This window comes from Mustela putorius, unplaced genomic scaffold, assembly GCF_011764305.1.
Source record: "Mustela putorius furo isolate JIRA1106 unplaced genomic scaffold, ASM1176430v1.1 tig00003898_pilon_pilon_pilon, whole genome shotgun sequence".
In the NCBI taxonomy this organism is placed as follows: Eukaryota; Metazoa; Chordata; class Mammalia; order Carnivora; family Mustelidae; genus Mustela; species Mustela putorius.
In genome coordinates, this window is record NW_025422047.1 from 20655047 (window position 1) to 20681169 (window position 26123).

At 47.0% G+C, this 26123-nt stretch overlaps 1 protein-coding gene and 1 pseudogene across 5 annotated transcripts in view; one reads left to right on the forward strand and one right to left on the reverse strand.

Moving 5' to 3' along the window:
• The window catches only part of SLC7A7 (solute carrier family 7 member 7), a 97497-nt gene that overhangs the window by 5510 nt on the left and 65864 nt on the right, over nt 1-26123 (reverse strand). For all 5 annotated transcript variants that reach the window (XM_013057655.2, XM_013057657.2, XM_045067920.1 and 2 more), the window contains one exon: nt 703-828. In XM_013057655.2, the coding sequence (XP_012913109.1) occupies nt 703-828 (126 nt within the window). The remainder of the gene's footprint in view (nt 1-702; nt 829-26123) is intronic.
• Nucleotides 23698-24227, forward strand: LOC123388351 (annotated as a pseudogene).

Sequence of the window (26123 nt, forward strand, 5' to 3'; positions counted from 1 at the left end):
TCAAAGTGATCCGGAAAAGGAGAAGAACGTGGTGCTCACCGCAAGTGAGGGGCTTAGAACCCCTTCCACAGCAAGGACACTGTTAAAACGGAACCAGAGACCGCATGGGGATCCTGCCAGGAAAGACTGGGGCAGCTTGCTAGGGTAAGGAACCATTACAGAGCAGAAGGCCTATAGAACAGAAGTGATGTGGTTCTGTCCTGCCCTGTAAGCTGCCCCATTCTTACCCGCTTTCTAACACTACAAACAGCTGGTACGGGATGGAAGAAGGACAGCACTTATTATGCCCAGGGCAACAGACTAGCGGGGCACACTAGTGTTCCTGCCTGGAAATTGGAGGGGGGTGGGTACAAGGAGTTCATTTCTGCCCTTGCAGAACTTCCAAGGGTAAACCAAACATAGCTACAGCACTGGGCTAGACAGTCGGCTAAAGCCAACTCCCAGGGCATGACGATCAGCCCTTTTGCCAAGATCAGCCTCTGGGAGCATGCAGAGAAGACAGGTTTGAGGTCAGCCTGTGTACAAATCCCCACTGACGTACCAGGAGTTAGGGACTTGGGCAAGATACTTAATTCTGCAGCCTCAGTCTCCTCCTCTATAAAATGTAAATCATGTCACCTAGCAAATGAGAATGCACAAAAGGCATTTAAAGAAGTAGGACGCAAAGAAAATGCACAAGAGTTCACGGCTATTCCAGCTTACCCTGGCCAAGTCTAACAATGCCTGCGATGATGACGGCGATCAGTGCCAACACTTTAGCATAAGTGAAGATGTCTTGTACCAGCGTTCCCCACTTGACATAGGCACAGTTAATGAAGGTTAAGAGACCTGAAAAAATAAGAATTCTGATCGGTGAATGACCCTACCACCCAGAGAGCCTAGGACCCCCAAGCATTACTTCCAGAAGCAGTCATCAAAACAGACCCGTTGGCCAAAGACCTGAGCTATTTGAAACCTCTGCCCAGCAGGTCCTCAGCATTAGCATTCAAAGGCCCCGCTGAGGTGTAGGCAGCACCACACCTACCCTCAGCACTTAATCAGGAGGAAACAAAGTAACTGGATTTGCTTACACACAACAGTGCTCCCAGCAGTGGGAGGTGACTGGCAGCCATACAGGATTAGTGATGTTTTTTGGCTATGGCTTTGAAAAGTCACTGTCCTCCCAGCTTTGCACCCCTTTACCTCCTGATAGAGCCTCCAGGACTCAGCAATCTGTGGTATTGTTAACCTTGGCGATTCCTGTTGTGACTTATCCAGTGCTGGGCCAGCAGGTCAGGACGTGTGGCCAAGGATTAGAATGGGGGCCAGACTTCCTGCTCCGCCTGCCAGCACAGCCACTTGTTTTTGTACTTGGAAAGATCCTTGGAGCCAAGGTTCCTATAGAGTGGGAATGGCATTTTTCCTGATGGACAATGCAAAAGAATGAGCCACAAACATTCCCTAAGTCCTACCCTGGGGTAGAGGCAATAATTTTACCCCTACAAGCTCTGGGAAAATTCAAAGATCACCCTTAGAGCCAGGGTGCTTAACCTAGGGCTTCCACAATGCCTGAAATTCCTTGTAAATAGTTAAGTACACATGTCCAAAGAATATGCATTTTTTTCTAAGAAAAAGGTCCATACAGGGCGCCTGGGTGGCTCAGTGGGTTAAGCTGCTGCCTTCGGCTCAGGTCATGATCTCAGGGTCCTGGGATCGAGCCCCGCATCGGGCTCTCTGCTCAGCAGGGAGCCTGCTTCTCTCTCTCTCTCTCTCTCTCTCTCTCTCTCTCTGCCTGCCTCTCCATCTACTTGTGATTTCTCTCTGTAAAATAAATAAATAAAATCTTAAAAAAAAAAGAAAGAAAGAAAAAGGTCCATAGCCTTTGTCAGAATCTCGGGAAAATCCATTTCCCCCAAAAAAGTTTCAATCCACTACTGAAGAAAAAATTCAAGAAAGGAAGCCCACATGCCCACATTTGCTGTTAGGTTGCCCCGTAGTCCCAGGATGTGGCTGGGAAGAAAGTGAAAAGAAAGGATTCTGAGAGCCCACTGAATGTTCTGGATCCTACACCAGCATCTGAAGTGGGCAGGACCCTGCAGCCCACCTCCACTGTGGAAGCCAATCACCTCACTGCCCCTGCCTTCCCAGCTCAGCCACAGGAGCTTGAGGTGGAAGGCTTGCCAGTCCTTGTAAGAGCTCCAAGGGCAAGGTCAGCATCAGCCTGCCTTCTTTCCCAGTAGAGAAAGGGGGGTCTGGTGTTGGGCTTGCATGCTTCACAGGAAGCCTCCTCCCTGTCTCAGTTCTGGCAGAGGCATGTCCTTCATTGTCCCTAATCCTCCTGTTTTCTTGTGTCCTGGCCTTACTACACTGGCCCGGAAGCATCTTCATCCTGAGAAGCAGGAAAGACCAACCCCAAGGAACAGCTGGATCGTCTTCTGTCTCTCCCTCTCCCTCCTTTGCACCCCTCCTGTCTCCTGGCTGACCAAGCTCTTTTTTCCTCTTCCCTAGAAAGGGCATCCTAGTCCTACACAAACACTTGCCTTTCTACCTAATAAACAAGACAATAAACAACCAAACAGTATCACAGGGTTGGGCAAGACTTCACCCATAATTCCTCAATGCTAAGTTAATAATTAAGGACAAGCGCACAGTCTCCACTAGCACCCCACAAAGTGACAGAAGTGTCTGTGTCTCACCCTCCACTAATCTTTCAGACCTGTTAATCCTCCGCAGTCAATCACCCATCCTTTAATCACCACTGGACTTCTGTTTCCAGCCAGCCATCAGCCCTCCTGCAACTTCTCTCCATTGTGTAGCCCCTACGCCTCACCCTTGGGCTCTGCTGCTGCCTTACAAACAGGTCCTGGCCCAGGTTTTTCTTTCTTTCGTTCTTTCTTTTCTAAAATTTTATTTATTTATTTAATTGACAGAGAAATTGAGAGAGGGAACACAAGCAGGGGGAGTGGGAGAGGAAGAAGCAGGTCCCCATTGGGGCCAGGGAGTCCGATTCGGGGCTCCATTCCAAGACTCTGGGATCATGACCCCAGCTGAAGGCAGACGCTTAGCAGACACTAATAACTGAGCCACGCAGGTGCAGGTGGCCCCCAGCCCAGGTTTCTGATTAGAAACCAGGGACAGGGGCACCTGCCTGGCTTAGTCAGTCAAGCATCTGCCTTCCCTTAACCTTTGGCTTGGTCATGATCTTCGGATCTTGGGATCAGGCCTCACCTTGGGCTTCTCGCTCAGCAGGGAGCCTGCTTCTCCATCTCCCCTTGCTCAGGATTGCTCACTTGCACTCTCTCTCTCTCTCTCTCTGAAATAAATAAAAAATCTTTTTTAAAAATTTTTAAAAAGACAGACAGACCAGGGACAAAAAGGGGGAGGCACCTGGCTGGCTCAGTCAGTAGACCACGCAACTCTTGATCTTGATCTGAGTTCAAGGCCCATTGGGTCCAGAGCTTACTGAAGGGAAAAACAAACAAACAAACAAACAAAAACCCACCACCAGGGGCACCTGATGCTGCACTATTCACAAGGGAAGGGATCACCTTGTTGAGGTAGATGGTTAGCCCTCAGGGACCCACAGTCACAACACCAAGCCGGGACAGGCCGAGTTCTGGCTCAGTCTACAGCCATGTGCCACAGGGAGCTGCTCTCAGCTTTGCCAAGGCCTGTGGGCAGCAAACAGACAACTCATCACCCTTTACTACAACAAATTCTGCAATGAAAACAATGGACTATTGCCATTTTCATCCCTACCACTTCTCTATGTAAATTCTGTATCCATCCATTTCACACCCCTCCTTTGACCTGCCGGTTTTTCACCCTCCCCAGTACCTGAGCCTTATTTCTCAGCCACTGACCCATCTTCCTGCCTGACCTTTCCTCTGGAAAGAAACCAGGAGCAGAGGAACTGCCTGAAGAAAGCTGGCTCTCACCTTCTCCAGCACCCAGCTTCCTTGGGGCCTCTTGGCTATGGGGGCAGGGTATGGGTATGCCAGGCAGCACCGCTGACTGGGCTCTTTGCATCACCCACAGCTGACACAGCTCATCGGAGACCCCAAAGCCCAGCCTAGTGTACTGTTCCTACAGTGAGGCCCAACCTCCTGTTTCAGAGGCAGGGGAAGGGGGGGGACCATAGCCTTAGAGTAATAAGGAGGCAACTGCAAGTCAGCTTCAAGGACAGAAATGCCCTACCCTCCTACCTCTAGGGTGTAATTCCATCTCCACCCAACACTGGGCCAAGTCCACAAGAAGATGGCCTGAAATCACCTTGGACCCTTGACTCACGTGCAGTTCCATTCCTGTTTTGACCTGCTTTGGAGGAAGAGGCTTTGAAGGAGCCACTCTCACAATCCTCTAAAGAGATGCTCTGGGCCCCTGGGTGGCTCAGTCATGATCCTGGAGTCCCAGGACTGAGTCCCAGAATCAAGTAAGTACGGGTTGGGTTCCCCACTGAGCAGAGAATCTGCTTCTCCCTCTGACCCTTGGCCCTCTAATACTCTCATGCATACATTCTCTCTCTTTTAAATAGATAAATCTTTATTTTAAACAAGAGAGATGCTCAGTGCCCAGTCACTTGGACCCACGTTAGGCTCAGGTCGTGATCCCAGGATCCTGGGATCTGGCACCAGGCTCCCTGCTCAGTGGGGAGTCTGTTTCTTCCTCTCCTTTGGCCCCTCCCCCAGCTCATGCTCTCTTGCTTGCTCTCCAAGTAAATAAAATAAAAATCCTCTTTTTTTTTTTTTTTTTTGGACAGAGATCACGCATAGGCAGAGAGACTGCCAGAGAGCCCGATGTGGGGCTTGATCCCAGGACCCTGAGATCATGACCTGAGCCGAAGGCAGAGGCTTTAACCCACTGAGCCACCAGGCGCCTCAAATAAATAAAATCTTTTTAAAAAGGGAGGGGGCGGGGAGATGCTCCTAAATGGTCATGGGCTCTCCTGGAGGGGCAAGCAGGCTAGTCCTATAGCTCTAAGGCCCAGCAATGGCTGCAGAACTCAAAAGCCAGGAAAGCACCCACATAGGTTGATCCAGAACAGAACAAAGCACGCAGGCCCACTCGGGATCGGATGCCCAGATCTGATTTAGATGCCACACTAAACAGTCCCTGAAAAAGAACATTAACCCCACAGTTCTCCCAACACTGTTAGTTTTGGGGATGTTTTGTTTTCTTCTAGCACTGTTAGTTTTATATACAGAGAATGGAACACATAAAGCTTAGGCCACTATTCAGCGTATTTCTGCTTCAAATTCCCAGGGACTATAAAACCTCAGTACTTTATGAGACAACTCATCCATTTTTTAAAGAGATCAACAGCTCTTCCTTCCATAAAGCCAAAAACCTTTTCCTCACCACTTCTATCCAGTAGTCCTAGACCCCGCCTCCGGAACCACACAGAATTTGGCTAACTCTGCATCCACATAATGGCCCTTCTTATCAAAGATTAACATCCTGTCCCCCTGGAGGCTTCCCCCTTTCAGACTAAAAACCCAGTTTCTTCAGCCTCCACTGTGCAAATGTGGCTTCCAGGCTGCTCACCACCGAGGTTCTCCCCTCTGCATTCACTTCACTTTGTCAGGATGTCCCTGAAACAGGAGACTGACAGAGAACACTCCAGACACTTCTGCAGACTAAGGGGTCTCAGTTTGAATTCACTGTCAACTACAATCCCACCTCAAACTGATGAGCATTTCCCTATCCCCCTTTTGGGGCCTATAATAGTGATTTTTTAAAAAGATTTTATTTATGTTTTTAAAAAATTATTTATTTGAGGGAAGCCTGGGTGACTCAGGTCATGATCCCAGCGTTCTAGGATCAAGTTCCCCTGCATCAGGCTCTTGAGCAGGAAGCCTGCTTCTCCCTCCACCTCTGACTCATGCACTCTCACTGTCTGTCTGACAAATAAATAAAATCTTAAAAAAAAAAAAAAAGTTTTATTTATTTGAGAGAGAGAGAGCATGAGCAGGATGAGTGGCAGGGGAAGAAGCAGACTGCCCGCTGAGCAAGGCGCCCTATGTGGGCTTCAATCCCAGGACTCAGGGATCATGACCCAAGCCAAAGGCAGGCACTTAAACTGAGCCACCCAGATGCCCTAAAAGTAATTTTTTTAATCCCAAATATGAGATGTTAACATTTATTCCTAGCAACTTTCCTCTGAAATTTTTAGAGATCATTTCCAACTACTAAAAATGGATTTTCCCCCTTAATTTTATCAGGCATGTCAAAAGCCTTCAATTTTGTGAAATCTGCAAATTTGATTAGCACATTCTCTGAGTCTTCCCTGAAGTCATTGACAAAAATGTTGACTAGAGGGGTGCCTGGGTGGCTCAGTGAGTTAAAGCCTCTGCCTTCGGCTCAGATCATGATCTCAGGGTCCTGGACTCTGCTCAGCAGGGAGCCTGCTTCCCTTCCTCTCTCTCTGCCTGCCTCTCTACCTACTTGTGATCTGTCAAATAAATAAATAAAATCTTAAAAAAAAAAATGTTGACTAGATAGGCAGAACCCTGTAGTCATGACTATAGACCTTCCCCTATGCTGTCATTATTCTACATCGACCAAGAATCCATCAAACTACTCTTATCTAGTCCACCTTTTTCTACCTCTTCAACCAGAGTATCATGAGAGGGGCACCTGGATAGTTCAGTCGGTTAAGCATCTGCCTTCTGCTTAGGTTATGATCCCAGGGTCCTGGGATAGAGACCCATGTCAGGCTCTCTGCTCAGCATGAGCCTGCCTCTCCTTCTCCCTACTGTTCCCTCCCCCGGGCCTTGTACTTTCTCTTTCTCTGTCAAATAAATATATGTCTCTCTGTCAAATAAATAAATAAAATCTTTAAAAACAAAATAAAATAAAAAATAAATTAAAAAAAGAATATGATAATTTGCCAGGAGATTTTCTAAAATCCGTATGCATCTCTGCTCTTGCATTCTAATGACATATCCAATGATCCAAATGAAATAGCACATATTTACACTAGAATGTTCATCGCTTTTTAGAAATAACCACAGTTCCATAGAGCATGTGATTTTTTTTATTTTTTTAAATATAATCTCTACACCCAACATGGGGCTCAAACTCAGGACCTGAGACCAAGAGTCACATGCCCTACCAGCTGAGCCAGTCAAGAACCCGAGAGCGTATGATTCTTCATCTCAGGGTCCTAAGTTCGAGCCCCGTGTTGGGTGTAGAGTTTAGTTAAAAAAAATTATTGAGGGGCGCCTGGGTGTCTCAGTCATTAAGCTTCTGCTTCGGCTCAGGTCAGGATCCCAGAGTCCTGGGATTGGCCCGCATTGGGCTCCCTGCTCAGCAGGAGGACTATTTGTCCCTCTCCCACTCCCCCTGCCTCTGTTCCCTTTATCACTGTGTCTCTCTCAGTCAAATAAATAAATAAAATCTCTAAAAAATAATAACTGCAAAAATAATCATTAGAAACAACTCAAATGCCAATCAAGAGTAGAGCGGCTAAATACAGTGGAATACTAAATACTGAAATATCTACAACTATAAAAATATGAACTTCACAAACATATTAAGTGAAAAAGTCAGGCACACAAAAAAATGCATATCCTGTATATCCACTCACTTAAGAATGGCCAACACAAATCCATGCTACTAAGAAGGATAGCATTTCCCCTTTGTGTGTGCATGGGGGACAAGAGGGAGTGACTGAGAGAACACAAGAGGGGCTCGGGGGGCTGGCTTTTTGATGTGGATGATGGTCACAGGTATGTGAATTTGTGAAAATGTATAACCTGTACACTTAGGACACATGCACTGTTCCTTTTATATTATACTTGAATAAAAAATTAAAGTTAAGCCAAAATGAGGCCAAAATTGAACCAAAAATGAGGTTAGCTTAGCATGGTTTATTACTAGTGAATCCATAAGGTGACTAGAGATCTTCCTTTCTTTTCCTCACACACTGCTAACCAGGTTTAACAGATGAGCCTAGAATTTAGACTGGAATCAACTTCAAATTATTCAGTGCACAATGCTGAGAATCGGGGAGCCTGCTGCTCTGCCTACTTGTGATCTCTCTGTCAAATAAATAAAATCTTTAAAAAAAAAAAAAAAAGAATGCTCAGAATCCACCTCTTCCTCAGAAAGCTGGATTATCATTTTTGTGGGCACAATAATGGCCCTGGAACACAGAAGGGTTGGTGTCACCGTGATACAATGTGAGAAAGACCTGACTAGCCACTGCTAGCTTTGAAGATGAAAGGGGACCAAGAGCCAAGGAATATGGACCTCCTCTAGAAGCTAGAAAAGGCAAGAAAATGGATTCTTCCCTAGAGAACCCAGAAAGTAGCATGACACTGCTGATACGTTGATTTTAGCCCAATGAGACCCATTTCAGACTGCTACAGGTAAGATAATAAACTTGTGTGTTTTTTAGATTTATTTATTTTAGAGAGAAAGTAAGTAGATGCACACATGGGAACTCGGGGAGGGACAGAGGGAGAGAATCTTCAAGCAAACTCCCCACTGAACATGGAGCCTGATGCAGGACTTCACCTCAAGACTCATGAGATCCGGGGCGGCTGGGTAGCTCAGTGGGTTAAGCCTCTGCCTTTGGCTCAGGTCATGATCTCAGGGTCCTGGGATCCAGCCCTGGCTGCATCAGGCGCTCTGCTCAGCGGGGGGCCTGCTTCCACCCCACCCTCTCTGCCTTCTTGTGATCTCTCTAATAAATAAATAAAATCTAAAAAAAAAAAAAACAGACCCATGAGATCCTGACCCCAGCGAAAACCACTTAACTGACTGAGCCACCCAGGTGCCCCTAAATTTGTTTGCTTTACGTAACCAAATTGGTCAAAATTTGTTACAGCAGCAATAGGAAAATTAGTTAATACCTCACTCAACAGCTTTCTTTTCACACCCTTCTGCTCTTTAAGATCAGGGAGAGGCCTCATGGGAGAATGCTTGAGCTAGTTATAAATTCTTTCCATTTGTCTGCAAGTGGATAGTTAGGAACACTTCAAGCAATGCCATGCTTTATCACTATCTCCTCAGTTCTCCTGGTCTTCATTTTTTTGTTGGCCTGGATCTGTTTTTTACTGACTCTTTACTAGGTTAGCAATCTTTCTGCTATGTAACGATAGGGAAACTGGGACTATGGCCTTCTCCTTTCTCTCCACCATCTGTTATTCGAGAACTAACTGCCCTTGCTGTTCTCACTCTGTTTGTTGCTTCTAGAGCTTTTTATCCCCTGCAGTCGGTTCTACAGATCTAGGCTGAGGCTGGGCACCGACCTTCGGGTGTTCTCACAGCTCTGGGTCACTCCTGCATTTAGTCCTCCTCATACCACCTCTCACCATCGCTTATGGATCTCGTTTCTAAAAATCTAAGTTTATCAAAAAGCTTCAGTTACCAGTTTGTTCACATGGTTCTCCTCTTCCTAAATAAGAGAATTCTGATAAAATAGATGAAAATTTCATTCAGAGAAGCTACTGGTCTTTTTTTTTTTTTTTTTTTTTTGAGTCCCTAGCTACGAAATTATAAATTGTTTTCCCTGAACTTTTCTGCAATCTCTGCCCAAATTTAGAGTGTATTTCTGAGGAAATACACGATTTCTTCTTCTGGAAGGTACAAACTCTGGGTACGCAGAGTCACTTTCACACAAGAATCCCACATTTCCCCTGGTTATGTTAAATTAATAATACTAAAACAATAGCAACATCCTTATCCTTTAGCGACTCATACTGAAGCCTTTACAGGTTAAATTGTATAATGTCTTGGATTTGCTTTAAATAATCTAATGGGAGTATAGATAAAACAAGAGTGATTAATCATTCGTGCTGGTGCTTAAACCCTGGGAGTTCATCACATTATTCACTCTATTTTTGTATGTTTGAACTGTTTTATAATAAACTTTTTTTTTTATTATAGAGGTACTGCTTCTAATGGAATGAAAAAGATTTTAGCAAAAAATGCTCAAGGAGTTGAGACTTCCATCACTGCCTTATTTTCCCTTTAGCACAAATTTTGTCGTGATTTTTAGGAAAGCAAACTATTTCTCCTCCCTCTGATCCGATGGTGGGCAGTTTTTACCTACAATCACATCGTTCCTACTTCTTTTTGCTTTTATCCTCTTGTTCTCTCCACCATGCTTCTTCCCGTAGGATGGGGATTTATTTCCATGCACTACTGCTATAGGAGACCTTCAAGGAAAATTCCCCAAGGGGAATCTGAGAGTCTCTGACAGCACAATGTAATAATTCTTCCCCAGGTAAGCGGACAGATTAACAGAGGCTAGTGTCTTTGTTCCCTGAGAGATGGGCCACATAATTGTGAGGCCCAGGGGGAGAGAAGAAAGACTTCTATTTGGCTGTAAGAAGAAACCCATCTGCAGGCAGAGAGCCCAGGGCAGCACAGGATGGGACTGTTCACTGCATTTGTCAGAATGAAAAAACAGGGAAGTAAAATCCTTTGACAGGTCTCTGTGTCTTGGGGAGTACTGAAATTTCCCTCTCACTGCAATCCAAAGAATCAAAACTCGACCTTGCCCAGAGGGAGCAAGCGTCATCTCATTCTACAGCAGATCCTGATACAAGCAAAGCTCTCTCTGACACACCGCATCAGTCTCAGCTTTTCTAGGAAACCCGCCATTTCTCAACAAGGTTTATATGCTTTCCCGGTCCTATTCTCATCACATAGGAAATTCTTTCCTCCTTGCAAAGAAAAGCAAAAAGCAAATGTTTATAGGCCTTATTTAATGTTTACAGAATAGGAGTCCAAAACCATCATTCCCAATCTTCTACCCTGATTTTCCAAACGCATTACTCAGCAACTTTTCCACCTTTATTCTTCCCTATAATTCCTCACAGCCTCCAGAATACCCAGATTTATACTTTCATCTGTGCATTTTTATCCTTTCCTCTAAAATTTCAGGTGAAACCTGTATTAAACATCTCTCCCCCAGTCTCCATGAAATCTGCTCTATCCCTTGCCAGAGTTAGCCTTCTGCTATCTTAGCATTCATGGTCGGGGACTCTGTTCTAGGTTCTCTTTTTGCTTTCATATACCCATCCTTCTATGGACAGACATGAAGATGCTACCTTCCACTCAGTACTCTATCTTGAACTTCAAAGTTACCAGAGACATACCTCAGGTATCTCCTGACTGGTGACATCATTCAACCCAAAGGACAGCAAGAGGATAGCCATCAGTGGGCTTAACTAACTCAAGCAAGCTTTGTGGTATGTTGCTCCAGGGAAAACCGCGTGTCTCTGCATTAGGCTGGTCTACATATAATCCAGAGTCACGGCCTTTGGGGAGCTGCCGAACCTCCTAACTGGTTTGCTCAGGCCTGCTATACCCAGATGTCTCTAGAATGTTCTATCACTGTCATTTCCTTAGAACAACCACATGTAAGCTCTATGAAAACGCTTCCGGTCTGTGGCCTAACCCTACAAACTTCAAGTCTCTCCTCCCTTTCTCTACTGTATGTCTGTCTGTGCTATCTCATGCTGGGTTAGGATACTCTCTACACCTTAAAAACCATTTTTCTTGGGGTGCCTCGGTGGCTCGATCGTTAAGCTCTTACCTTCTGCTCAGGTCCTAATTCCAGAGTCCTGGATCAGGACCCGCATCAGGTTCCCTGCTCACTGGGAGGCCTGCTTCTCCCTCTCCCATTCCCCCTGCTTGTATTCCCTCTCTCACTATCTCTCTCTCTCTCTCTCTGTCAAATAAATAAACTCTTAAACACACACACACATTTTTTTCTTCCTGGCTTCCTTGATGTATTGTTTCTCCCACCCTTCCTAGGTGCTATTATAGGTCTCAGACAGCAGAAGGTCCTCAAATTCTTTTACTTTTCAGGCTACAGAACCATTCTGCTCACTCAGACGTCATGGGTGAAAGCATGTGGCAAGAAGACAAGCCAAGCATAAACCCTATGGGTCACCAGACCAGAGGCATCCTTCTCTGCCTCCTGGAACTCAGCCAGCATGTCGGTCGCCAGCCGTAGCTCTGCACCACTCTGAAGGAGGGAGCAGGCAGTCTGCACCAGGAGGCCCTTCTATTAAGCCACACTATTTGCTCCCTTCTCAAAGCTGGCTAGCCCTTGTCCATCAGCTCCTTCTTGGTTTGCTCAGCCAGGTACAGTTCAGGTCCTCAGAAACAGGACCCCAAGCCTGAGTGAGCGTCAGAATCACCCGGGGAATGCTACAGCTTCAGGGCTCCAACCCAGCAGTTCTGATGCAGGAGACCTGAGACAGGGTTTCCTGGAGGAGTCTGATGACCTACCTGCTTTGGATGTGCTAGGTAAAGGCACTCACTAAGTGAAATCATCACCTACAGAACCACCTTGAGCAGAACAAGCCCCAGCCCTTCACTTAACTCAGAGCCCCTCTATCCAGGCTGCACAGTGGCATCACTTGACAAACTAATGAAGTCCAGGGCTCCGGCCTACCCTGGACAAAGAAGTCAGCGACTCTGGGGTAGAGCCCAGGCATGAGCACGTTCCTGAAGCTCCCCAATCCCCACATAATTCTAAAGGACAGTGCCAACTGAGAACCTTTCTTTCCAAGGCCCCCATCAGTTCTTAGCAACAACTTTCCCCCAATTCTCATTCTCCAAGCCAATTCCCCCCCCCTTTTTTTTTTTTTAAGATTTATTTGTCAGAGCGGGGGGAGGGGGAGAGCATGAACATAGGGCACAGCAGAGGGAGAGAGAGAAGGAGGTTCCCTGCTGAGCAGACAGCCCCAACACAGGACTTGATCCCAGGACCTCAGGATCATGATCTGAGCAGACACTTAACTGATCGAGACACCCAGGCATCCCCAATTCCCATTCTTCTAATCAGCAGTTTGGATTTACTTGGTTGGGGAAACAGGTGGGAGGGGAAGGGGCCATTAGCATTTTTCTAAATTCTGAGGTGATTCCAATGTACAGCCAGGGTGGGGACCCAATGTCCCTACTAACTCCTTCCCCAGTCCCCTTTAGGTTATCCCCTCAGTCTCTTCTGAGGCAGAGAGAAAGAAAACAGAAAAAGGAGACCAAGAGTAAACCCCTGAAGAGCCTTGGGAATCAGACCAACAGAGTTCTACCCTCTCACCGCTGCTGAGGTTGTGCCAAAGTTTACACCGACCCCGTAACAAAGAACCCTAGGCTCTGACCGCAGCCTGTCTGTTGCTGTGAATATGGGACATGAAATGTAAGCTTCCTCACCTCCAACCTAAAGTGGCTCTTGAGAAAACTCCTCTGGGAAAGTAATCAGCTTCCAAGGAGAAAGTTCAAAGGGCAAAAATCAGTTGGGGGCCCAGCACCTGGCTGTTCCACTTCTTTAGCCCCAAGTACATGAAGTCAGTCATCTGTTATCAGAAGGAGCTGCACGGGGACCCATGGCCAAAGCTCTCAGACAAACACGCTGAGATCTGAAGTCCTCTATAGCCCACAGGCAGCTCTGGGAGACTCAGGAGGAGCCATCTGCCCTCCCCTGTGCCCTGCTCCCACAGTCGCCCCAGCCGTCAGCCAAAAGCCCCCCAAGAGCCCAAAGCACGCAATGCCCTTCTCGGCCAAGCTGTAGCTGGAGGCCTATCTCCTGTTCATCCATCCAGCGGCCATTTGTCAAAGGACCTGCTCCATGCAAGCCACTAGGGTCAAGCATCAGGGACGTGATGGAGCCACTAGGGTCAAGCGTCAGGGATGTGAAGATTCTGCCTGATCCCTAAAGACCAGCGCTCTGTTCACAGGAGCCTGAAAATGGGTAGAGCTGGCTGATGGGTAGAGCATGGACAGACTGCCCGTGAGAACCCAGGATGAAAAATGTCCCATTAGTGAAAAGGGAAGCCGGAGCCAGACTTCTGGACACCCAGCCCCACCTCCACCAAGAGAAAAAGTTCTGTCTCACCCGCAAAGAGGAAGAAGGGTCTCAGCCCTCCTTTCTGATCTCTGTAAAACTAAAACAGCTCCTAGGTCATCCAAAGACAATGTAGAAAGTATCCGGAAATTATCAAGACACCTGTGACTGAATTAATAAGATGCACGTGACTGAAAAATTTGCAGCAGGAGAGACCATTTGTGACTGACAATAAAATGTTAGGTCATTTACATTCTCACCCATATCATCTAACTTAATCGCACAGAGCAGGCCGACTGTCTTTATCTTATGATAGAGAAAATGGAGGCCGCTCAGCCCATCACCGCCTCACAGCCTGTATACATTCCAGAACACTATGTGCCTCCCCATTTGCATGCAAGAATGTGAGATGACATCTCCCTGGGGTGTTGGGCCTTCTGGCTGCAGAAACTGGACCAATCCTCAAAGAACCCTGAGATTCCAGAATAACTGGCTTCAAGAGGGTCCATCCACATACCTCTCTGGTTAGGAAAAGTAAACTTTTAAGATTTTATTTATCTGAGATAGAGAGCACAAAGAGAGAGGTCAGTAGGCAGAGGGAGAGGGAGCAGCAGACTGCCTGAAGAGCAGGGAGCCCAAAGTGGGGCTCTCCATCCCAGGACCCTGGGATCAAGACCTGAGCTGAAAGCAGACCCTTACCCAACTGAGCCACCCAGGCACCCCAACGGCAACCAGGACAGCAAGGTTCCTTCAGAACTCCCAATCATTCATTCATTCATTTGTGGGGCCAGCCAGCAAGCACTGAGCATCGGCTGTGCTCCAGGGCCTGTACAGGCCCAGTCCCCAGCCTTCACAGAAAAGTGAATATGGGTAAGAACTGGGTGCTCTAAAAGTCCGTGTGTGGCACCACATCCAGTCTGGGGCAGTGAAGCAGGTGCAGGTGGGTACCAGGACCACTGTGTTACCTGGACTGAGCACACAGAGGCAGGCGCTAGGGCTGGGGGAGGACAGAGGAGAGGACAAATTCCTGGCAGAGAGGACAGCACGTGATTCCCCTGACAATGAAATCAGCAATGAGTGAAGTCAGCCACGCGTAGAAAAAAACTTACTTAAGCAATAATCAGTAAATGACTTCAAGGTCTAGTAGCAACACTAGCCTATCCAGGGCTGGAGTTCATCAGCTGTTGAAAAGGAAGACTATATCTAGAAAAGGACAGTGAGCCACCATGAAAGGAGCAGAAACTCCATCTGCTTGAAAGGGCCACCGTTTGAATAGAAAAGGGGGCAAGTATGGCAAAAATGTGAATCACGCCTGTATGAGACAGAGACCCAGTTCTACAGATGAGGAACCTGAGACTAATAAATCTGGCCTGATGCCACCCTCTTCACCACCACACACTGCTGTTCCCCTCCTGACGAGGGGAACCTCTACACTGGACAAGGGAGAGAAATGCTGACTCAGGGCACCCAAGCATTCCAACCACGGGCCAGACCTTCTTGTTAAGGATATTTCATCCAACTTTTCCAGAAATATACCCCCAAACCCACCTAAGGCAGACTTAAGTCTTTCCCATAAATTCCTCCCTCAACCTTGATCCCTCCCCCTAACAACCACCCTTCCTGTCTTCAGATTCAGCCTTCTGGATGGTACCTCTAGATTCTCTCCCCTTCTCTCGACTAACAGCCACTCCACCACTCCAACTAAAGACCTCCTGCTTGCCAATTCCAAATGACATTCCATGCCTTATCCTAACAATTCCTCCACAAAGGCTACTTTTGAGCATAAACCCACCACCCTTGAGCACACTGCCCCTGCTCTGGGCTCCCACATCCCCACACTAGCCACACCGCCATAGAATGCTTCATGTAACAGTTTAATCCAGCCACAGGGAGCTATGTGAGAACAGACTGGGGAACCATCATCCTCGGATCCCGAGGGCCTAGCTCAGAGGTAGGCACATAGCAGACACTCAGATTTCACTGGATAAATGAACAATCTCTCTGGAATCTGACTCTACTACCCTCACTGCCCTGAAATTTCCCTCTCCAGGGTCACAGTGACCTGTTGATAAATCCAAGCCAATACCCTCCACACCTAGCTTGGCCTCTTAGACTGCACACTGCTGGCTACCAGCTCCTCCTCAAATTGCTCTCTCCTACTCACCGTATCCCACTTCCCCCTTATGTCTCTAGATGCTTCTTCTCCTTTTTGCAGAGTATTTCTCCCTCAATCTTGGCATTCCTGAGAATGCTATCCTAAGCTCTTTCCTTCTCTCTTGCTACAACCTGTCCCAAGATCATGTCATCTGCTGACTTCAATGACCATCTCTACACTGATGATTCCCAAAAGTGTTATCACCAGCCCACCTATCAGGATTTCAGATATGTATGAATATCCAACCACCTACTGGACATCAGAAGGAGCAAACTCAACCTATCCCAAACGGACCCTATCAATTTCTCTCAACCTATTTCTCCTCCAGTCTTACTCCCTGTAACTGGCAGCTCCATCCGTCCGGTTGCCTGAGCCAGAAACCTGGCCATCTTATCCTCCTCAGCTTCTACCCATATCTAATTAGTAGCCAAGGGGCACCTGGGTGGCTCAGTGGGTTAAGCCGCTGCCTTCGGCTCAGGTCATGATCTCAGGGTCCTGGGATCGAGCCCCACATCGGGCTCTCTGCTCTGCGGGGAGCCTGCTTCCTCCTCTCTCTCTCTGCCTGCCTCTGCCTACTTGTGATCTCTGTCTGTCAAATAAATAAAATCTTTAAAAAAATAATAATAATTAGTAGCCAAGTCTTAAATCAGTCTCCTCTTCTCTCATCCCATGACTCTAATACAAGCCACCATCACTGGGATCATGGTAGCAGCTTCCGAACTGGTCTCCCTGCTTTTTTGCAAACAGAAGTTGGAATAACTTTTTTTTTAAATACTTTATTTGACAGAAAGCACGAGCAGTGGGGAGGCGGGAGGCAGAAGGCGAAGGCAAAGCAAGCTCCGTGCAGAGCAGAGGGAGCCCAATATGGGGCTCAATCCCAGGACCCTGAGATCATGACCCAAGCCAAAGGCAGTCACTCAACCAACTGAGCCACCCAGGCTCTCTGGAATAACCTTTCTAGAAACCACAAATTGAGGATGCATGGGAGGCTCAGTCAATTAAGCCTCTGCCATCACTCAGTTCATGAACCCAGGATCCTGGGATAGAACCCCACACTGGGCTCCTTGCTCAGCAGGGAGTCTGCTTCTCCCTCTGCCTGCTGCTCCCCCTGCTTGTGCTCTTTCTCTTACTCACCCACAAATAAATAAAATATTAAAAAACAAAAACGAAAAATAATTAAAAAATAAAAATCACATTGGGACGCCTGGGTGGCTCAGTTGGTTAAGCAGCTGCCTTCGGCTCAGGTCATGATCCCAGCGTCCTGGGATCGAGTCCCACATCCGGCTCCTTACTCTGCGGGGAGCCTGCTTCTCCCTCTGACTCTGCCTTCCACTCTGTCTGCCTATGCTCGCTCTCGCTCGCTCTCTGACAAATAAAAAAAAAAAAAAAGTTTAAAAAAAATAAAAAATAAAAAAAATAAAAATCACAAATTCCAAGATCTAAATCACAAATGATGCAAGTCACTTCTGTTTTACAACCTAAAAAGGTTTTTCATTGCCTTAGGAGAAAGCCCACCAAACTCCTTAATATGGTCTGTGCAACAGATTGTATCTTCCAAAGTTGTCTCAACAAGATCTCCCAACCCATACACTTTTCATACAATGTGACTTTAACACTCCAATCATCCAGAGATAGGTGCTATGCCTCTTCTCTCAGGAATGGGTGGTCTTCTGTGAATGTTTCCACCTACAGGGTACAGCAGGAGGCACGCCCTGTGATTTCAGAGGCTAGGTCATAAAAGGTAGTGTAGCTTCTCCTTCCGTTGCTGACATACTCATTCTTGAAGTCTTCGGCTGCCAAGTAAAGAGTTTGATTGCTCTGGGGCTGCCATTATGTGAGGAAACTCAACACAGTCCATAGGGAGAGACTCCATGGAAAGACACATCAGCACAACTTGAAGAGAAAAAGATGTCCAGCTAGTCCCCATCTTCTTCAGCACCTCCTTGCTCTAGCTCCTGCCACCATCTGACTACAGCCACATTAAGACCCCGAGCCAGCAGCACTGCCCCACTTAGCCCTCCCAAATTCCTGAGCTATAGAAACCATAAAAGAATAAAATGGCTGTGGGGCACCTGGCTAGCTCAGATGGTAGAACACATGACTCTGAATCTCTGTGTTGTGAGTTCAAGCCCCACTCTGGGTATGGAGATATTACTTTAAAAATGAATGAATGAAATGGCTGTTAGTCTACACCACTAAGTTTTAAGTGGTTTGTTATATAACGTTTTATAAAGCCTTGAACAACCTGTCCTACCATTTCCACCTACCTCTCTGCAAGCCACCTCTCAACATTTCCTACCTTAAACTCAATATTTTTTTTTTTTAAGATTTTATTTGTTCGACAGAGAAAGACACAGTGGGAGAAGGAACACAAGCAGAGGGAGGGGCAGAGGAAGAGGAAGAAGCAGGCTCCCCACTGAGCAGGGAGCCAGATGCAGGGCTCAATCCCAGGACCCTGAGATCATGACCTGAGCCTAAGGCAGAGGCTTAACCCACTGAACCACCCAGGCACCCCCCCTTAAACTCAATATTGAAGCCCACCCTGAACTCCTTTATTGAAAAAAGTCTCAAAAATGTTCTTCTTGGGGCGCCTGGGTGCCTCAGTGGGTTAAGCCTCTGTGTTCAGCTCAGGTCATGATCTCAGGGTCCTGGGATTCTGCAACAGGCTCTCTGCTCAGCAGGGAGCCTGCTTCTCCCTCTCTCTCTGCCTACTTGTGATCTGTCAAATAAATAAATTAAATCTCTAAAAAAAATATTCTTCTTGTCTTCAAATTTTCATACATTCTATTCTTCCTACCTGAGATGCTCCTCTACCCTATCTACTCTTGGTTAATTCATCATTCATGTAGGTGTCAGCTTAAACTTCCTTATGAAGAGTTTCTAAACTCCACGGCTAGCATAGGTCTCCTCCTGTGGCCCCCTGTGCCTAAGGAATCAAAATACTCATCATAATCCACTGTAATCTTGTATTGGGCTGCCCATCCTGCCCCACCCCCAGCGTGCTCATGCACACGCATGTACACACCCCAAGAGCTCCATAAAGACAAAGGGTAGTGCTGGGAAAAGGAACATCCAACAGTCACGAAGCACTTGCCAATCTCTGGCCCCATCTCCTTCCTGAGCTCCAAATGGGCAAATCCACCTACTATCCTACAAATAAATTTCAAACTCAACATGATTCCATCTTCCCCACCCCTAGTGATGGTGATGCCACCACCTACCAATCGCCCAAACCAGAAACCCCAGTTCATTCAAGCAATCTTTATCAAGCTCCTCTCTTTGTTTCTTTGCTGGGGATACAGGGGACTCCTGAGACAGGCTCAGCCCCTGTAGCTCAGGATTTACAGGCTGCTGAATATTTTCCTCCTCACCTACCTCTCTCCCACACTGGACATCCAAATGAGTATTATTGGTTATACTGATTATGCCTTCTAATCTGCTCCCCTCCCTCTCCTTTCCTGGAGACATCACCTCCTAAGCAAGTCACACTCCCACTCCACAGCTCTAGTTCAGGCTTTTGTCACTTCCTGCCTGGATTGCCACAGAGCTTCCTAATCTGTGTCTCTGCCCCCAGCCTCGCTCTGATGTCCCACCGCAGCTACACTGTTCCCCTGCTTAAAACCCCTCAGTCGCTCCTCAGATGCTTTAGGGTAAAACCTAAACTCTCTAGGAACATTTATTTGCCTCATGTTCTAGCCCCTTGCCTCCCTTTGTCCCCTCACATCCCCACAATCGCCCCCACACACCCCACACCCCATACTTTTTCTCCCCTTTGTGCTTTACACTGCCTGTCCTTTCCATCCCTGTGCTGAGAATGTCCTTGAGGCTTCATTCAACAATTTTACTGAGTACCCAGCAGATCAGGCACTGTTCTAGATGCCAGAGAATCAGCATCGAGCAATACAAAGCACTTATTCTTGTGGGGTTTACATTCTAGTGGGGAAGACAGACAATAAGCAAGTAAATATTTAATGTCAGGTGGTAACAAGGGCTACAAAGGAAAACAAAACAGGATGGGAAACTGAGAGGCACCACTTTAGACAGGCTGAGTCTCCGGTGAGGTAGTATCTATACAAAGACATGAATGGAGTGGGGGCTGGGGGTAGGCTCCCAGGGTATCTGGGGAAAGAGCCTTCCCAGCAGAAGGAACGACAAAGTACAAAACCACTGAAGCAGGAACAGACCAGGCAAAGTGGAAGAAAAGCAAGAGGGCTGGTGTAGCTGGAACAGAGAAAGGCCAGAGAAAAGAGATGGAGCGGGCCTCACGGGCTGTGCGGCGGGCACTCCAACCACACCAGGCCTCCATTTCATCCTTCACTGCTGCAAGCAGACATCTCCTGAAGAAGGCATTCTCCATGCCCTCCCAGCACTGTCTGACCATAGATCATAGGTTTCATTGACGACTTTTGCCGATCTCCACCACCACACCATGAGTTCCCTGCTCCACCTCTCAGCTCCACATTCTCTACCGAGCCCGTCACATTCAGTAAATTTTTCTCCCATAATCAAAACTTTCTTCCTTTGTTCTGATTCCATGCCCTGCAAGCAATTCCTTGATGACTTGATAGGTTTCCTAGGGGCTATGGTGTTAGGAAGCCTGGAGCAAATACACACCACCTGGTCATTAGAAATTCCACATGTACGCTCACACTGTATGGTCATAGACTGGCATCATCGTTTGCCATCAGTTTCTTTTTTAGGTAAGCAGGACTCCGTGGATGGGAAAATGACCAACTCTGGGTCGTGAAGACCCAACGAAGGCACTGCTCAGGGAAGGGCCCCATATGCAGCCCAGCAGATGCCCAATGCCCCTCTGCTCATCGCTTGGCTCACCTTCCCTGCTTCAGATAGAGGCCCTATCACTGCCCAACTGTCCAAGCCTCAACCCCTAGCATCACCTCTGAGAGCTCCCCCACTCACCCCCTTCCAGAAGTCCTAGAAATTCCACCTTATAACTATTTCCTTATCCATCCCCCATCTCTGGTCCAAAGGCCTTGCCCACAGCGCGGGCCTCACTATCCTTCATGTGGACTCCGGTTTCAGCTCGCTGAACCTGTCTGCCCACCTTCTCACGCTTGCCAAAAACACTCCACGTGGCCGCCAGAGTTCTCCCAAGTTATTCCGATTTTGCTTCCCTTCTCACAACCAACAGCGCCCCCCTGCCCCCCACTGACTTTCTCTATAAAGTCTAACCTGTTTAGGCCCTGTATAAACCAGTCCTGGAGCTGGCCCTGGGCTACATTTCCAGTCTCCACATTCTCACCGGCTCCCATCCTGCATTCCAGCCATACCAACCACGGGGAATTCCCTGAACATTCCATGCCTTTCTGCACCTCCACACCTTTTCACATGCAGTTCCTTCTGTGAAAATTGTTGCAGGGGACAGCTGCGGATCTTTCCAAAATTGTTTAGACATCATGGTCTCTGTGAGGTCTTCCTAAGCTCTCTTCCCCACAGGAAGAAAGCTGTCCTGCTCACTCCCATGGCGCCTCTATCCCCACACTTACTATACTGCACGACAATTATTGGTCAACATATCTGTCTCCCACCTCAACTAGGAGTTCTTGGATGGCAAGAGCCACACCTTTTTCTTGTTTCCCAGCACTAGGTGGAATATCCAGCACATAGCAGACCCTAAATGTGTCCTGAATCAAGGAATGTTCTGTAGTAAATCCCTTCTCTTGCTGAATTTGAAGATTTAGCCTCAGTCCGTCCTTTGTGTGTAAACTGCTGGCATATATTTGACAACTCTAGCAGAGTGACAAGTGCACCAAACCTATGTTACATAATAGTGTAACATATTGATGATTATTACGTTTGAAATTACTCTCTTTCTTGGCTGCTTCTAGGCCTACCTCCTGGCTTTCTCCTGAATGGCTACGATTAGATAAACGACATACCACTGCATAGGTGGTACATTACAGAACGTCCTCCCAGGTCCCTGTACCTGACATGTACTACGAGCTCATTAGACAATGGCTAGAGGAAGAAACTCAGGAATCGTATGTCCCTAATTCTTCCTTACAATCTTGGCTGCCCTTCTGAACCTTATTCCAGATCTCTAAGTTCCCCGGAAGTTATTAAAGACAGAACAAAGTCCTAGAAGCAGCTGAGAGGGAGTCATTTCAAACACAATCCTCACCAATACTTTGGACTTGAGTCATGATTTATGGTTTTCACTGAATCTCACTTCATCCACACAGCAGCCTGGAATACAATAGTAACCTCATCTCGCCCAGGGTCACACAGGTCTTGAGCCCAGCTACAAACACAAGTCTGGTGCACTTGTCATTCTACCAGAGTTGTATCCAATATATGCCATAAACCTGCGCACACAACTGTGTCTTTCATTAACCGAAGAGTTCTGCAGACTAATCATAACCACGGCTACTCTGTGCGTCTTCTTATAAGCGTGTACCAGAGTTTGAGGACATCTCTGTTCCCCAGGTAGATGCAGCAAATTAAAAGGGGGTGACTGACAGAGGTAGCCGTGATGCCAAAAGCCAGGAGCAGCTGTCAGGTGACAGCCGTTTTGACACAGATCAAAACCATAAAGAAGGAAACCTGATGAACTCAAGTTAGGCCAGCGCTCTGAAGCCACTAAGACAACACACCGCGTCACCCCAGTGGCCTGGGAAGCCCTCACAGTGATACAAGAATTGAGATGTGCAATGGTGACTCTGAGTCATCAAAAGAAATGTCAAGTTAGGGAGGCAAGCAGACATATCGTTGGTTTTAAAAGAGACTGTGACAAACATGATTAACATAATAGGATCCTAGGGCTTAAAGGGATGTAGCCATCTTGGAAATTTTACTTAGATGGAATAATCCTTACACCACACAAGATATGTACTGCATACCCACATCTGAGGGCACTTCAAGCCTGACAGATCTAAAATTAGTTTCACCAGTAAGTCAACCTACCAGATCATCTGTAGATGATGCAAGAGAAATTACAGAACACATTTAGGACCTCAAGGGAGAAACTCCTTCTTGTAACAGAGGCAGTGCCTTCCACCCTCCCTGACTGTTCCCACGCAGGATAAACATCCCCCTACACGAGGGTACACAAAGAGGAGTCCAAGCCACACACACATGGACACACAAAGCACGGGGGTGCCCTACAGAGACACCCACACTCCATAACAGTGAAAGCAGGGAGGCTGGGGGAAGCTGAGGAGTAAGACGAAGCAGTGGAAAAACCTGAGGCTGGCTGGATAGAGCTGATCCAGGGAGCACCTGCAGCCAGTACCACAGGACTGCACCTCACAGCTGCTGCTGCTGGGTAGTCACTCCTTGAAATGACAGCAGCTCTGACCTTCCGCACAGTCGCGGCACGGAAAGGGTCTCCAAGGTTTCAGGCAAGGAGGGCCAGAACAGAGGCACCCGAGGGATGTGGCTACAGAGGATCAGCCTCTCAGTCCCTCCAGTGTGGCTTTGCTGACTGTACGGGCTTACATGCATTATTTATGAGACACAGCAAAAGTCAAGGGAGACTGAAAGAATCTAGACCACAGAGTGCCTGGGTGGCTCAGTCGGTTAAGCATCTGCCTTCTGCTCAGGTCATGATCTCAGGGTTCCGGTATCAAATCCCACATCTGGCTCCCTGCCTCTCCCTATTCCTGTCCCTCTGATAAATAAATAAAATCTTAGGGGGAAAAAAAAAAAAAAAGGCAGGAGAGGACAGCTCCTCTCTGGGGCAGACTGTCCTGCTCTGGGCAGGTAGCAGGAGCCCTGGGAACACCCTGTCCTGGGCCCAGCTAGCTCAGATGCGCACTCTGCTTCTCCTGGCTCCGCTGGTGTCTACACAGCCTAAGGCTTGCCACCTTCCGAAATGGCCGAACAGTTGGACCAGACTGTCGAGTATTACACCCTGGAAGGGACCCAGAAGCACAACCACAGCAAGAGAATCTGGCTGATTCTAGGGAAGAACCGTTAAGGGAACAAGTCGAAGGGGACGCTACCGAAAGTTCTGAGGATGTGGGGTACCCTACAGATGCTAGGGAACGTCCAAAACGTACATCATCGGGCAACTTCACCCGGATGACAGAGCAACCAAGCCTTTGGAAACTCTCATTACTACTGCTGATTCCAGTTCCAGCTGGTGGACCCAGCTGCGTGATCCCAGCCGTCTCAGCACCAGTGGTGGCTCTCATGTGTCACCTCTCCACATCGGAAGATGAAACACATTCTCAGAAGCCAAAGAAAGAAAAGACTGCTTTGGACTGGGGAGAAAGAAGCCAATGTGAACCGCTTCAACTGAAGAAACCTTCACCTAAAAAGTAACTTTAATATACCGGTTTCCCTTTTCTAAGAATTCTTCTGTACTTTCTACTCCTAAACTCTTAGAATGTGCCTTTTGATCATCGATTTTTTTAATGTTCCATCCCTACATAATATACTTATTGTAGGCATGATCGTTCAAAAATATATCTGGCTTTTAAGAGAAAAAAAAAAGGAATCTAACCCACAGAAAAACTCATACAAATGCCACAGGATATTCACCGAAGCATTACCTGTACGACAGAAAAAACGGAACCAACGTTAAGTGGCCACTAACAGAGGACTGATTTGCTATGAAACATAGCCCTGAAATTACATGGAAGCCATGAAGCTTTTTTTAAAAAACAGTAGATCTTGGGGTGCCTGGGTGGCTCAGTGGGTTAAAGCCTCTGCCTTCGGCTTGGGTCATGATCCCAGGGTCCTGGGATCGAGCCTCACATCGGGCTCTCTGCTCTGTAGGGAGCCTGCTTCCTCCTCTCTCTCTGCCTGCCTCTCTGCCTACTTGTGATCTGTCAAATAAATAAATAAAATATTATAAAAAATAAAAAATAATAATAAAAACAGTAGATCTCTAAGTAGAAAATGTCAGTGGTAAATTCGCAGAAAAAAAGCAAAAACTGTAGGATTATATGTTTATTATGACCCCTTTTTTTTTTTTTTTTTAATTTGAGAGAGAGAGAGAAAGCACAAGAAGTGGAGGGTCAGGGGAAGAAACAGACTCCCTGCTGAGCAGGGAGCCCAATATGGGACTCGATCCGGGCACTCCAGGATCATGACCTGAGCTGAAGGCAGTCACTTAACCAACTGAGCCACCCAGGCGCCCCTATGACCCTATTTTTTAAAAAATCAGAACAAAACTACACTTCTTGAGGGGCGCCTGGGTGATCAGTCAGATAAGCATCTGGTTCTTGGTCTATAGCGGTGGTCTTGACCTCAGGGCCATGAGTTCAAGCCCCACACTGGGCTCCATGCTGGGCATGGAGTCTACTAATTAATTAATCAGTCAGTCAAAAGAAACCAAAACACTACCTTTTTTTTTTTTTTTTTTTTTTTTTTTTTTTTTAAGATTTTACTTAGGGGGCGCCTGGGTGGCTCAGTCATAAAGTGTCTGCCTTCGGGTTGGCTCATTGATTATAGGGGTGCCTGGGTGGCTCAGTGGGTTAAAGCCTCTGCCTTCAGCTCAGGTCATGGTCTCAGGGTCCTGGGATCGAGCCCGCATCGGGCTTTCTGCTCAGCAGGGAGCCTGCTTCCTCCTCTCTCTCTCTGCCTGCCTCTCTGCCTACTTGTGATCTGTCTGTCAAATAGATAAATAAAATCTTTTAAAAAAATAAAAAATAAAAATAAAATAAAATAAGATTCTCCTGTCAAAATCTTTTTTAAAAAATTTAAAAATAAAGATTTCTGTCAAATAAAATCTTTTTTAAAAATTAAGATTTTACTTATTTATTTGACAGACACACACACACACAGAGAAAGGAAACACCAGCAGGGAGAGTGGGAGAGGAAGAAGCAGACTTCCAGCCCAGCTGGGAGCCCGATCCGGGCTCAATCCCAGAACCCCAGGATCACAACTTGAGCCAAAGGCAGATGACCAACAAATGAGCCATGCAGGCGCCCCAAAAACACTACACTTTTTTTTTTTTTTTTTAAAGATTTATTTATTTATTTATTTGACATGGAGAGATTACAAGTAGGCAGAGAGGCAGGCAGAGAGAGAGAGAGGAGGAAGCAGGCTCCCTGCTGAGCAGAGAGCCCGATGCGGGACTCGATCCCAGGACCCTGAGATCATGCCCTGAGCTGAAGGCAGCGGCTTAACCCACTGAGCCACCCAGGCGCCCCAAACACTACACTTCTTAAAGGAACGAGAAAAAGTCACAAATGGCCTACAAACTGCTAATG